Source organism: Gavialis gangeticus, unplaced genomic scaffold (assembly GCF_001723915.1).
Source record: "Gavialis gangeticus isolate Ggan-Ray unplaced genomic scaffold, GavGan_comp1, whole genome shotgun sequence".
In the NCBI taxonomy this organism is placed as follows: Eukaryota; Metazoa; Chordata; order Crocodylia; family Gavialidae; genus Gavialis; species Gavialis gangeticus.
Genome location: NW_017729032.1, coordinates 121,177,122 through 121,190,376, shown reverse-complemented (window position 1 = coordinate 121,190,376; position 13,255 = coordinate 121,177,122). Strand labels below are relative to the sequence as shown.

The 13,255-nt window shown below is 39.1% G+C and overlaps 1 protein-coding gene across 5 annotated transcripts in view; it reads left to right on the top strand.

Moving 5' to 3' along the window:
- Positions 1-11,258, top strand: part of ABCC4 (ATP binding cassette subfamily C member 4) — a 351,018-nt gene extending 339,760 nt beyond the window's left edge. For all 5 annotated transcript variants that reach the window (XM_019524314.1, XM_019524312.1, XM_019524313.1 and 2 more), the window contains one exon: positions 6,366-11,258. In XM_019524314.1, the coding sequence (XP_019379859.1) occupies positions 6,366-6,473 (108 nt within the window). In that variant the 3' untranslated portion in view covers positions 6,474-11,258. The remainder of the gene's footprint in view (positions 1-6,365) is intronic.
- The last annotated feature ends 1,997 nt before the right edge of the window (positions 11,259-13,255 follow it).

The following is a 13,255-nucleotide window of genomic DNA, read 5'->3' as shown; positions in this document are numbered from 1 at the left end:
CCTCTTTGTTGGTGACCCTGAACCCACAGGTGAGCTTGCCCTGCCCAATGAGCCCTCTCTGCACCATGAAGTTCATGGCCACCATGATCTCCCTTGCTGTGTGGGACTCATCCATCACCTCTGCTTGAAGGAGAGTCCACCAATGGCCTGACTGGAGGGAGAGAGAGGCATGATTTCCACCCTGGCTTCTCCAGATGTCCGAAGTGAAGTGGAAAGCTACCTGCAGCCCTGCCTTGCATTGCTTCACCCTCAGGTATTCCCTGCATGCCTCATACAGAGAGTGCACCACCATCCTGCTAAAGGTGGTGCGTGCAGGCACTTGGTTGGATGGAGCCTCGAGTGCCATGAGCCACCTAAATCCTGGACGCTCAACAAAGGAGAAGGGCTGGCCATACAGAACAAGCATCTCTTCAGTGCTCTGGGTGACTTTGCTTGCCTTGAGAACGCGTGCCCCCACTTTGTCTCTGCCTTTCCCCCACTGGTTTCTTGGGGACAGGGGCTTTGGAGCAAGAGGGGGACTTGTTTGGGCACACCCTCACTAGTACCAGGCCGAGGAGGAAGAAGGGCAAAGGGGTGGTGCCTGCAGAGATGCAGCAGCATTGCCGTGATGGTGAAGTGTTTCACTTCCTTGCCCTGGCTGATCCACTTTTGGCAGTGTTGGCAGGTAGCATACCTGGGATCATCTGCCACCTCACAATGATCCCACACAACACTACCCACCTGCTTCTGGGTTGAGGGTAGGGATCCTGCCTGATCCCTCTCCTCCCCAGGAAGAGGAGCTGAGCCACCTGCCCCCACAACCTCCTTTGAAATGCCTTCTAGAGAAGGAGACCTACCTCTAGGGGAACTCTGAGAGGTGTGGAGCACAAATGCAGATTTCCCCTCCTTCCCCAGAATTTCATTTGCTATGGCCCTGAGCTTCTCTGCTTGCAGATCCAGCTCTTTCTCTGGCACTGGAAGGCTCGTGCTGAGAACTGAAATTGGGGTGGAGACTGTCGTGCTGGTGCTGGCGGTTATTACTGGTGTTAGTGGAGGTGGTACAGGTGCAGACACTGCTCCCACCTCCTTGCTGCTACTAGCAGCAGAAAACTCATTGCTACTAGGAAAGAGGGTGTGTCTGTGTTTGGGGGGGGGGATTGCAGCTGTCCTTCTGCCCCCTCTCCCTCCCCTGCCAGAAGACCTGGCACCTGCCTTTCCCGCACACTTCATGTTTGGTGTGCTGCAACGTGTGTGTGTGTTGTGCATTCCTGCACAGTGATGACACACTGTCAGGGAAAACACAGATTTCTTTTTGTGTGGGGAGAAAAAAAGACAGATTAAGAAGAACAAATAAGAGGATTTGGGGGGAAGAATAAGTTGAAAGGGATAACAATAGGGATGGCACGCAAGGGTAAGTAGGAAAGGATTGGATACAACTTCCTAGCAAGAGACTAGCTAGTGCTACCAAGCCAGAACCTTTCTGCTGCTGCTGCTGCTGCAAGACAGACACAGCTCACAAAAGGCACAGAACAGATCATTTCACACACAGACTTATATCTTGTTTCTATGTTCCTCCCCCAGAGGACTGACTGGAAGAGAACTCAGGGAAAGATCACAGTCGCTGGCCAGCTACAGATATCAATATCAGAGCAGTCTTTCCCACCCCCCTCCCTCTTCTTAGTTTGTTTCCTGCAAGCCTGCCTTCTGAATCTCCGAATCTTTTGTGGATCAATTTGGATGTTTCTGATTTGATTCAGACCTTTTAATGAGTCTTTTGATTCTATTCGGATTTGGAGATTCAGCTGCTGAATCGTGCCAAATCTCTTCCGAATCAAATTGGCTACTGAAGCTTTGCACAGCCCAAATATATGTATAGATCTACAGTTTTCCATGATTTAAATGAAATACCACTAATATATAGATATGTATATAGATCCACATTTTCCTTTATTAACTAATATGAAGATATATATAGTGGTGTTTCATGTTAATCATGGAAAGATGTGGATTTTGGGTTACTTTAATCTGCAAACTGGGGATTTTTTTTATCAGAGAAAACCAGGATCTGTGATGATCAGAGGGTCTTGAGTGTTAGGAGAAGTTATATGAATTTGTTAGTAAAAAGAGTGTATTGTGATTTATAGGCACATCTCCTTCCCTCCTGCCTGGCTTCATGAAACAAGGTTGGGGAGCATGTATTACAATTCAATTCACTGTCCTTATGGAGAAAACTGGCCAGCAGTAGGTGGGCAGCAAGGCAGAGGACTAGAAACCAAAAGGGCACAAGCTTGGCTGCTACAAAATGGTGAATTCCATGGCTAAAATGGGCAAGTCTCTGGTACCTTTGAAAAACTTGAAATTCTGCAGGTATAGCATCATGAACTTCACAGGCTCCTGGGTTTGATGAATGGAGCATATCATGCTTTTCAAGGCTGTTTTTTCATGTCTATGTAGATACAGGAAGAGACTACTACATCATACTTTGTGGGTGTTCTTTACAGAAATGAAAACTATTCTTTCTTCTTTTTGTTAAATATAAGGAAAGATTCTGACAGTTGTGCATATGGGAATTTTTTTGTGGCAAATTCCAGAGCTGTAAAGCGTATAGGTCCTTATTCAAAATTATGCATGCTAGCGAACAAGTTTATCAAATGTTGAAAGCAAAGTAGATCTTACGGTGCAATTCATGTGTAGCACTAATTGCAGAAATCTGGAACTGGCTTTTTGTTCTCTTACCAACCAGAACATACTCCTGTTCCTGCTATTTTGCCCAGGATGTTGCACTGAAACTCCTAGTGTATTATTAGAGAGAGATTAGTCAAGTGAAAGGTAGGTTTATAGAAAAGTAAGTTTAATTTAACTTGATTATCTCTGGAGCTTACATAAATTATGTTAAAATAAACCTATTTATATGTAGAGAACAGCACTTATCTACAGAAATAAGACCCACATTGAGTAAAATATAGAATCAGTCTTGCAGGATCTGGAAGAGTTAAAGCTCCTGAGCTATCTGCAGAGAGTTAAACTTTGTAGTGCAACCTCTCTTTTTTCCAGTTAGAAAACTACATGTGTGGATAGCTCTATATATAACATGCCTGGATGGCTAATATTGCTTGCCACATAGTCATCTTCTACTCCTATATGCTTGTTGTTTGATTGTGTACAGGAAGCAGAGAGATCTCTGAATCAGTCTCTTAAGATATTTACAGCATTAGAAAGTTTTCTAACTCCTGAGCTAGAGGGCAGGTACATGCTTAATCATATTTAAAGTATGTAGAGCCATGGGGCTTACCTCTCCCCAGCCCAGAAAATGGGAGTACAGAGAATCTCTTATTTAGTAGCTAATCAGAATTGTAGCTAATATAGCCTTCTCATTAAAGGGGTAGGAAGCATTACTTAAGGATTTGCTGATTAGTGTTTTCTGTGCTTCATGTATATCACAGAAATTGTTTAGTCACAAGTGCTCATCTTAATGGCTCCTCTACAGTAATATGTTTGTTACAGTATATTATGGGTGGTTTTCCACATTCCTGCTTTAATTTCTAACATGAAATTTAAAAAACTGCAACTTAATAAATGGCAATAATCAGACTGTCAAATATGAGCACATTTTCAAAAGCCATACCAGTATGTTTACTAACCAGAGTGGTTCAGAATGCAACCAGGCTTGCCAACAACATCCTTTTCTAAGTTGTGCATCAAGGTTGCCGAAATTGAGCGTGCAGAAAATAATTCAACATACAGAGAATAATTATCGTTAAGTTGAGACTTAAAGTAAATTCTATAAAGCAGTATGGTTGTTGCAAATCTGACTGAAATAAAGAGCAGGTAAATCTTTGTAACCAGAACCAGTATTATCTCAGGTGACTTGGAAGTGTGTGTCCTAAATGCTGGGTGCCTAACTTGAAACATAAAACAAAGGGGCCTGATTTTTAGAAAATGTCACTTTATGGATGTTCCATATTAAGAATCCAAGGATTCAGGCATTTGTGTTCTCTAGATACTTTTACGAATCTTGGCCTGGGCTTCTAAATTCCTTCAACTCTGCACACACTCACAACCATTTTAGTCATTCAGTATCCCTCGTACAGCATAGTATGCAACTGCTGATTCTCTGGATTATGGTCCACACCTAAGAGGTCTACTCAGAAGCCTGATGAATCTGTTTATGGCTGACAAGCCCAATCCAAGGGTGACACTGCTTGTAACAAGTTTCATAGATCTCTGTGTTGTCTGAGTTAGAGTCCAGATTGGAGTACAGTATAATGCAGCTCTAAACATACCCTGCTAAGCACATGCTGAGTAGCTTATGAGTCTGAAAGCTATAATAATCAATGCTGACAAACTTCTCTGCATGGCTGAGCCCCATGTAAAGATTTGGTCACTCTGTTCATTTTTACAAGAAGCTATTAAAAAAATAATTCTAAGAAAGTGAGAAAGAATCATTAGTGTATTCAGTTATCTGGATAAGCAAATTCACCATTTGGATCCTTCTGCTGCTTCTACTGAATGACCCTTGCTGTTTTAATGGCTTTTGGAGACATGGAAGAAAAGTTGGGGGTGAGGGAAGGGGGCTGGTTGGTTTTTCCACTGACAGAGATATAATTTTTAAAATATCAATTATCAATCAGTTATTGCACATGGATAGCATTTACCCTTTTGAAGTTGTTATGAAGTTACAGCTCTTTTGGTAGGGGAAGAATCATATTATAGGACTAGTCTTCTATGAAGTGCCATGTACCATTCCTTCTCAAATTGTGGGAATTCAGTATTTTGCAGAATCAGGTCCATTGAAAAGAGTCCTATATATTTGCATTGAGATGGTTGAAAAGTTTGTGCTGTTTCATTATATCTGTGGTACTATGGTATGATTTTCTATTAACTTTCTTAAAGAAAATTCACTTTTAAAAGCTTCAGTCAAAGTATGTTAAAGTTGTGTCTTAAACTAGTAAAAGGATGGAAATATACAGTGAAGATTGGAGTCTTAGTAATGTTATATGCAGCCAGGCACCAAATTAACTTTCCTCTGTTGCTCCCTGTCGTGGCTGGTTACTGGAGAATGCTTTGCAACAGGACTTCGAGTCCTGTTCTTGATTCAAATCATAACCTTAATATTCTCTGAAAATTGTGAAACTACATAGACACTATGTCAATGTGTACGCACAAAGGAAGACTGTGATACTTATAGGAGTTCTTATATAATATAACCATTTCTTTTTTGTACTTCATGTCTTATACATTTATTCATGTATGAAAAGAACATTATTATCAAACAAACCTAACTTTGTTGACAGTGCCCCCAAATATAAATTGGAGAAATGTTTCATAAGCCGTATTCAGAACAGTGTGAGTATAAGCCCTAAGTCATGACATATGTCAGCCTTGGAAAGATAGTGTATTTTCTGTTTTTAAAGACTCAAACAAAACTTTTCACATTCTTCTTTTAAAAAATTACATTTGAAGTCCTTTTTCACCCAAACACATTTTTAGATAAGAGCACACAAGTCTTGACATTATTTCATTTTGTTATGCGGATCTGTCAAGGAACAGAGATATGATACAGCTACTAAAAACTGATGATTGTGGAACACTGAAACTTGACAGCATTTCATTTCCTTTATGTTCTGATTATACATTTATCAGGAAACCTGTATCTCTTCTAGTTCAGCTAGAAATTGGTAGAATTCAAGAACTCAAAGGCTTGGCAAAGAACTGTCCTATTATTTGGTATCATCTTACATTTTAGAGAAGTTGCTTGGTTGAGTCATTGTTAAAGCTTTTGCTTCTCCTTTCATTATTGTGGTGCACTATCCAGAGATCACATTTCTATAGGCCCTATAACTGCTCTGCAGCACAAATTAAACGCTGGGATATTTCATACATATACCGCAAACTTTCAATGGTTGTCAATCATAGTTTGTAAAATATAGGGATTACAACCTGATATTAACATCCAAATCCATTGTGTTCATTTTATGTGTGAAAATGAGAAACCCTTGTGCAGACGCAAGATTTCACAGCTTCTTTGTCGCACTGTTTTTAATTTATCTTCATGTTTTGAGCCAGTAAAATGATTTTACTTATCAGTTTAATGTAAAGTGATAAAATATATCTATGGATCTGATTTATTGGAACTTGAGTAGATCTACAGGTCATGTGAGGATTCATTCACTGCGGTGATTGTAAGACCAGGTAGTAATTTTACTAATTCCTCAATTAATAGAGTTATTTATTGAATTCTGCTAAACTAAAGTTCTTGTTCAGTTTCCTTAAGGAAATTAATTTCTATACTTACATTACATTAATCTCTGTAACTGCCTTTTGAAACTAAATGATGTGTAATGGTGAGTTTAATTACTGACTTGTATATAATTTTGCATCCCTAGGTCTACTTCAGCAAGAATTACCCAGAAGTGATTCAAAATGGTCAAGTTGTTGCGGACTCTTCACCAGATTCCTCCTCAGGATTCATCATTTCTGAGACTGCACTGTGATCCCAATTAAACACAGTTATTTTCTATACATTTGCAATCCTGAAATTATAAATCTGAAACAAGTAAACCCTAGGTGACTGGTGCTTAAAGGAGGGTGGTTTCTTGCACTGGACATCTATACCGTTTATTAGTGAGAAAATATATCATGTCCTGGTTATGTTAATTTCAGTGCAATAATTTTCTTTTTTTATTATTTCTGTTTCTAAAGGAGTTACAGACACAGATCCTCTTTGAAAGCTAATCTAGAGACTTTTCTTATTAAAAGAGGTGCAGGACACTTAACAAAACTAGGATGCTTTTTGGAGGTTTTTAAGAAACTGGAGTTCCCTTATGTCTTTTGGAAACATGCAAAAACATTGTTGAGTTTGCATTAAAATGTTAACTTTGCTACAGCAATTTTGATAATCTATAACTCAGTTGTCTAAGGCAGCATTTTATATATACATATATATTCTTACTTCATATTTTTACACAGCTTTGTGAATAGGCAAAAACAAGAACTGAAAAAGCCAAAAGTACATTTAATAGAGGAAATAAATATCCATGTATTGGCATGTTAAATTATTTTTTAATTAAATGTAGCAATGTGCATTCATTGTCCAAAAATGAATGTAAAAATTGCCATTTTTCTTTCCTAAGATCAAAATGCAAAAGAAGCAATGTTAACTTACTGAATTATAATGAAAATGGTCACATTTTGCGTATTTGCACTACACAAATATTGAAATAATTAACTTGCATTCCACTTTATCCAGGTAATCAAAGAAAAAAGTATTAAAATAACTTGAAACATCTGAAATACTAGTCATAAGCAAATATTTTGTAATAGAAAGTTATCTTCAGCACAGCACATTGAAATGTATACATTATTTACATTTATTGTGCCTTAATATTTGTGCCTTCAAGCCAAAGCTCTAACTGCAGTTAATGCAGCAAATTGATTCAATATACTTTTTAATGTTTAAAATTAGTATATTTAATTATCTTGTATCAGGGATTATACCTGTTTAATTGAAGCTCTTGAAATTGTCATTTTGGTGCACATGCATAGAAGGGTAAAAACAGCTAGAATTGTTGAATGGCCCCTGCTAATGTTTAAGAAGAATTTAATGGGAGATCTGTTATGCCCTGATTCATCAAGTTATTTTAACACATAGCACTATTTGCACGACTAATAAAAATAAGTAAGTGAATTATGTTCTTTGCATTTCAGAAAGATGCCTACAATTTGATATTCAGTGCAGTCTAAGCCTATTTGTCTTATAGTTAGAGTGCACCTATATACGAGCATTGAGGCTGCTCAAACGAGCTTTAGTTCAAGTACCCCCACTGCCATTTTAAAGTTTAGGGATGTTGATCTACAAGATGTGGTGGCACTTGAATTAGAGCGGCTCTTGGAGCGGTTCTAATTAAAGCGCTGGCTCCCCCACCCCTAGAGCACTTATAAAAGTGCCGTTAAAGGGCATTTACTGCTAGTAAAGTGTAGAGATGGAAAAACACAAATCACACTGAAAATATTGTTGGGGGGAAAAGGTGTTTTTTAAAATGCTGCAAAAAATTGATATTGCACTGTGTTGTACATGCTGTTTTCCTATGGGTCCCTTTGGCAAGCATCCCAAGGACACTGGCATAAAGCAAAGCAATCCATTTCTGCTACATTTGGTTCCAATTTGTCCATCCACCTAGTTGTGGTATTATGGTTCCTTGTAATGTTTTTTTAAGTTAGCCAGAGGTCCCAAAATGAATAAAAATAAGGCAAACACATGCCTATCTCATTTCAAACCTTTCTACCAGGGATTATCTATTGAAAATACAAAACTACTCTCTGTAATAAATTCAAAGCAGACCCCACACCACAGAAGCAAGGCTGATTTGGAAGAGCTTTGTCCCGTAGACACCTAACAAAGTTTGTCCTATCCAACACTGGCAAAGTTAAGGGACAGAATCTTCATTCCTTTCCTGCAGTAGTTTTCTATATAACAGGGCTTGCTGCACTGCTGTAGGAAAAGGAGAGAAAAGAGCAAATAGCCAACAGGGTATACTCCTGTATACTACATATGTTTAAAGCAGAAAGCCACTCCTGAAGAACTGTGCTTTGTGACATGCAAAAGGTGCAGCACTCCCTCTGTAGGGTTTTCTGTGGCTTGGGACATTTGCCTAAACTAAAGCACTACATTTCTGCTACTTTTGATTCCAATTTGTCCATCTGCCCTGGTTGTGGTATTATGGTTTCTTGTAATGTTTCACAGTTAACAACAAGTTCCAAAATGAAACTCCATCCTTTTAATGAATAGCACTTCCCTCCATAGTAATTATCATTGAAGTCAGTGGGGCTACATTTTATATGATGCTAGTCCTAATATGAGGGTCTCATGTTCTGGTCTGTAAGTTTGGCTGGAGTCTAGTCTTACCTAACCTTGTTGTGCAGTCATGTAATTGTATCACAATCATGTAATTTCCATGTAGTTACTTCGGGACTTACAACATAGCAAGTTTTAAATGGCTGAGAGGTCACATCTGCACAGAAAACTTACTGCTCCAAGCAGTGGTGTATTCAAATATGAGCTGACTCCTGAACTGAGAAAGTGTAGCCCTGTTTCCACCATGCTGTGAGGAGGCTCGTTAGCATAGCAGCATCATGCAGCCGTGCTGTTTAGCTTTTCTTCAATGCCGTGTGAATATAGCCACAATTCTGCTGGTTCAAGCAGCAGCCCATATGGAGCACGTTTGAAAGCTCTGCTGCTTGGCATGGTAAGTTTGCTTTGCCTTGACAGTGCTCATGAGACAAAGGTGCAATTACACTGCTTCTGATTCAGGAAACAGCCCTTTCAGAGCAACACAGTGTGTTTTAAGGGTGCCACTGCCAGGTCTATTAAGCTGGCAGTCTAGACCTGGCTGAAGAAAAGTGTTGTGCTTGCTCTGTGTTGTATGTTGTAAATTTTTGTAAATGAAATAAGCAAGTGCCGACTTTTTGGCCACAATTTGCATCACTTTCAAGGAGAATTATGTGTATGGATCAAGGATATAAGGTGGTGCTAGGTAACTTCAGCTAAAAATACATCTGTGGCAATAACACTTGAGTAGAACCAGAAGTTTTTGCCTTCCTCAGGCTTTCTGGGTTGAAAACTAGAGAAATCCTAATATATCAGGCAATGAACTAGCATAGTCTACTTAGCAGAATTAACTTGATATTGTAGTTTTTTGAATGTACACAAAACGTTAGGCATCTTTGAGAGTGCTGATTTTTCTGCTTAACATGTTTTGATGGGACAAGGCTGACTATATATATGAAATCTCAATGTAACACCAACTGAAAAACAATGTAACCTGTTAAAAAGCACAATTGGTACTAGTATTTTCATAGTCTGGTAACCTCTTGCAATATGTTACATCTATACTTCACTCTTTCTTTACAAAAAGATAAGCTACGTGGTTGTAAGTTAGATTTCACCAAGAAATTGTTATTCAGTTTGTTTCTTAATGACTGCTGCAGTTATATTTAAATGATTATTGATGGTAACAGTGGTTGATCCATATATCTTCAGGCAAGCAAAATATTAGTTATTGCACTGCACTATTAACAGCGTATTTAAACCTGGTAGTTATTTAAGATGTAGGATGGACTTTGTCTTTCATTCAGTGAGCCTCTTGATTGCTTAATGTATGAAATCTCTCCCCAGGCCAGCCTTTTTCATTTCCTCTTCAGGTAGAATTCACCACGGTATCCACATTTGAAAATGCATTTAATTTATTTGCAGCAACAAAACTGCACAAAATTTACATGCCTAAACAGGGATTTCATGGGAATGAACTCAGTCATGTAAGTTAGTAAAGGCTTTAGCATATTTCTTCACCAACAATTCCCTTAAAATTCACTAGAGTCTTCATTCGAATATATTACTGGAAGTAACTGGTCTTTTTTAAGAGAAGAGACATCAAAACAGACATTACAAGGTCAGATTTTTGTATTATATTATAATAATATGCTGCAAATCACCACTATATAACTCTTTTTCGTCACTGTTGAGTGTAAGAGACTGGGAAGTGCCCCCATTTATGCTTTAAAAAATTGTACTTCAGATGAAATACCTGTTCATTTTTGTTATAACTTAGATCTTTGTGTAAAAGAGAGAAAAATTCTATACAAATACACAGTCTTCTTTAAAACAGTGTTTTTCTCTGGCCCGGTAAGTCTATAAGCGAAGTTCTGTCAAATCCATTCCTTTTGAAGATACCAAGTCACTCTTCAGATGTAGGCTGAAGTACTGCCACTAACATTGTTCCCCATCCTTAGAAGAGACAGGTGCTTGATCTGGCCAAAATCAGTTATTCTGGTTATCTGAGTGATGTTGACTGGTTCTAACAACTTTCCCAGTCTGTGCTTAAAACGGTAGTAATATTATTATGCTTGTGGGTAATCATAGGCTGGAAATAGAGGAGCCAAGTAAGGTACAAACCTCCCTGCCAGTCTTGCTCTTCACATCACCCTGTCTCTCTCCCCAACAAGAACCTGACTTTGTGATTTCTGTTTTGCTGTCTCTTCTCTTAAAAAAGTCCAGTTACTTCCAGTAATAATGATGATGTGCTTCTGACATCATAGCAGAAGAATGGAGTTTTACATACACTTTAGTATCTGTAATGTAACACTTTTTGACCATTTAAACTCTGTTTTCTGTGGTGAACATTTTTGTGTAATGACTTCCTTACGATGTTGTCATGGAAGGTTTTTTAGTTGGTTATTTACAATGAAGCTCTTACACAATAAAATATGATTATAAAATCCTCAAAAGCATGGACTCCTGTTGCAATGATTACACAAAGTGGAACATCCTGAATTTCTGCTTTTGCTGCTTTTGAAATGGTTTGGTTTATGGCAGCATCTTGAGCCCCGACCCAACACCTTTTGCTGCATTGCCAACTCCAGATCTTGAAAGTTCACTTGTTAGGATGCAAAAAAGCATTAAAATAATGAATTTTGTGTTGCTAGTATTTGTCCTTTGGTTCCTGAGCCTTCCTAGATCACACTTTTAAGCATTTTCCCCAAACAAGGCTACAAACTAAGTTTAGAAAGAGCAAGCAAGCAAAAGTTGGAAACAGATTTTCACAAATTAATAAATTGAGACTGTTAAGGGATTGTCTACACCATTCAATATCCTGCCCATTCATGGCTGAAGGCACATTCCAAATTGAGAAATATGTACGTGAAACTGGTCCAGGATTGTCCAGAGCAGTCACTGTCAAGGACACCAGAGATCAAGACCTGGAGAACAGGCTTTGAGGGTTGCCTTCAAGTAGTGTCACCAGCAAACTTCTGACTTGATTTATGCCTACAGGTATGGATGGGTGGGTCCAATCTGGCCAGAACAGCTGCTGCCCTAGTGTAGGCAAGCCCTGTAAAAATTTACCATTATGGTCCTATATGTTATACCAATGCACAATTAAAAAATAGCTCACAACCTGAACACACCAGATAAAGGGAAGAAAGAAAACCATGCAGAAGGTTACCTAAAATTATGCTGCAGGTTAGTGACAAAGCTCCAATCCTGTTCTTTGGACTTCCAGTCCTCTTCCTAGCATTGACTGCATTGCCTCATTAACTGAGTTACTAACATACTCTGTTATATGTCATATACAATACGTAGTTTTGCTTAAGAATGGGTTTAAGGCCCTTTCTTAAGCATCTAAATTTGAACCTTGTTCAAAGTTCAGGCCATAGCATGTTAATTATACTTGATAAAGAAGGCTGAGCTCAGTTTCTAGGCCTGGTGCAGCAGGTATGTCACGCATCCTCCCACAAGATATGGCTCTGGTCTTTATGGTAAACCTATTTTCCTTGTCTTCCTCAAAAGTCTTCCAGACAAGATAATAGATTAACTATTTTATGTTCCCCAAAACTAGTTTGGCTTGATACTAATATGTTGTTCCAACATAATAGGCAAAATAATTAAATATAAAATATCCTGTTGAAGCATGTGTTTCCAAATCTGCATCAGTAACCTGGTTGTTGATCATAAAAGTTCTCCTGCTGTATTCGGCCTTGGTGAGGCTGCAGCTGGAGTACTATGTCCAGGTTTGGGCTCCACAATTCGAAAGGGATGTGGAGAAGCTTGAGAGGGTGCAGAGGAGAGCTACGCTTATGATCAGAGGTTAGGAAAACAGACCTTGACAGGCTGAGAGCAATGGGGCTATTCAGCCTGGAAAAACGCAGGCTCAGGGGTGATTGGGTGGCCACCTAGAAGTCTATCAGGGGTGCTCATCAGGATCTGGGGGAACGTCTGTTCACCAGAGCCCCCCAACGGATGACAAGATCAAACGGTCACAAACTCCGCTGTGACCGGTTCAGGCTGGACATAAGAAAGAACTTCTTCACTGTCCGAGCCCCCAAGGTTTGGAGCAGACTGCCACCTGAGGCAGTTCAAGCACCCACTTTGAATGCCTTCAAGACACATTTGGATGCTTATCTTGCTGGGATCCTATGATCCCTGCTGACTTCCTGGCCCTGGGGCAGGGGGCTGGACTCAGTGATCCTCCGGGGTCCCTTCCAGCCCAAATGTCTATGAAATCTATGAAATCCAATAATATTGTCAAGATAGGGATTTTTTTCTCTCTAGAAAACAACAGCAGATAAGTAGAAGATCGAAGTGTGTGTGTTCCTGCTTTCATCCCCAAACAACCTATGTGGGTAAGAAATTTATAACTTTAATATCTTAGATTGACGCAAAAGTTCAGAGAAATATTGAGGTGTAATGCAAAGGAATGATTATAGTTCACAGCAGACAGGC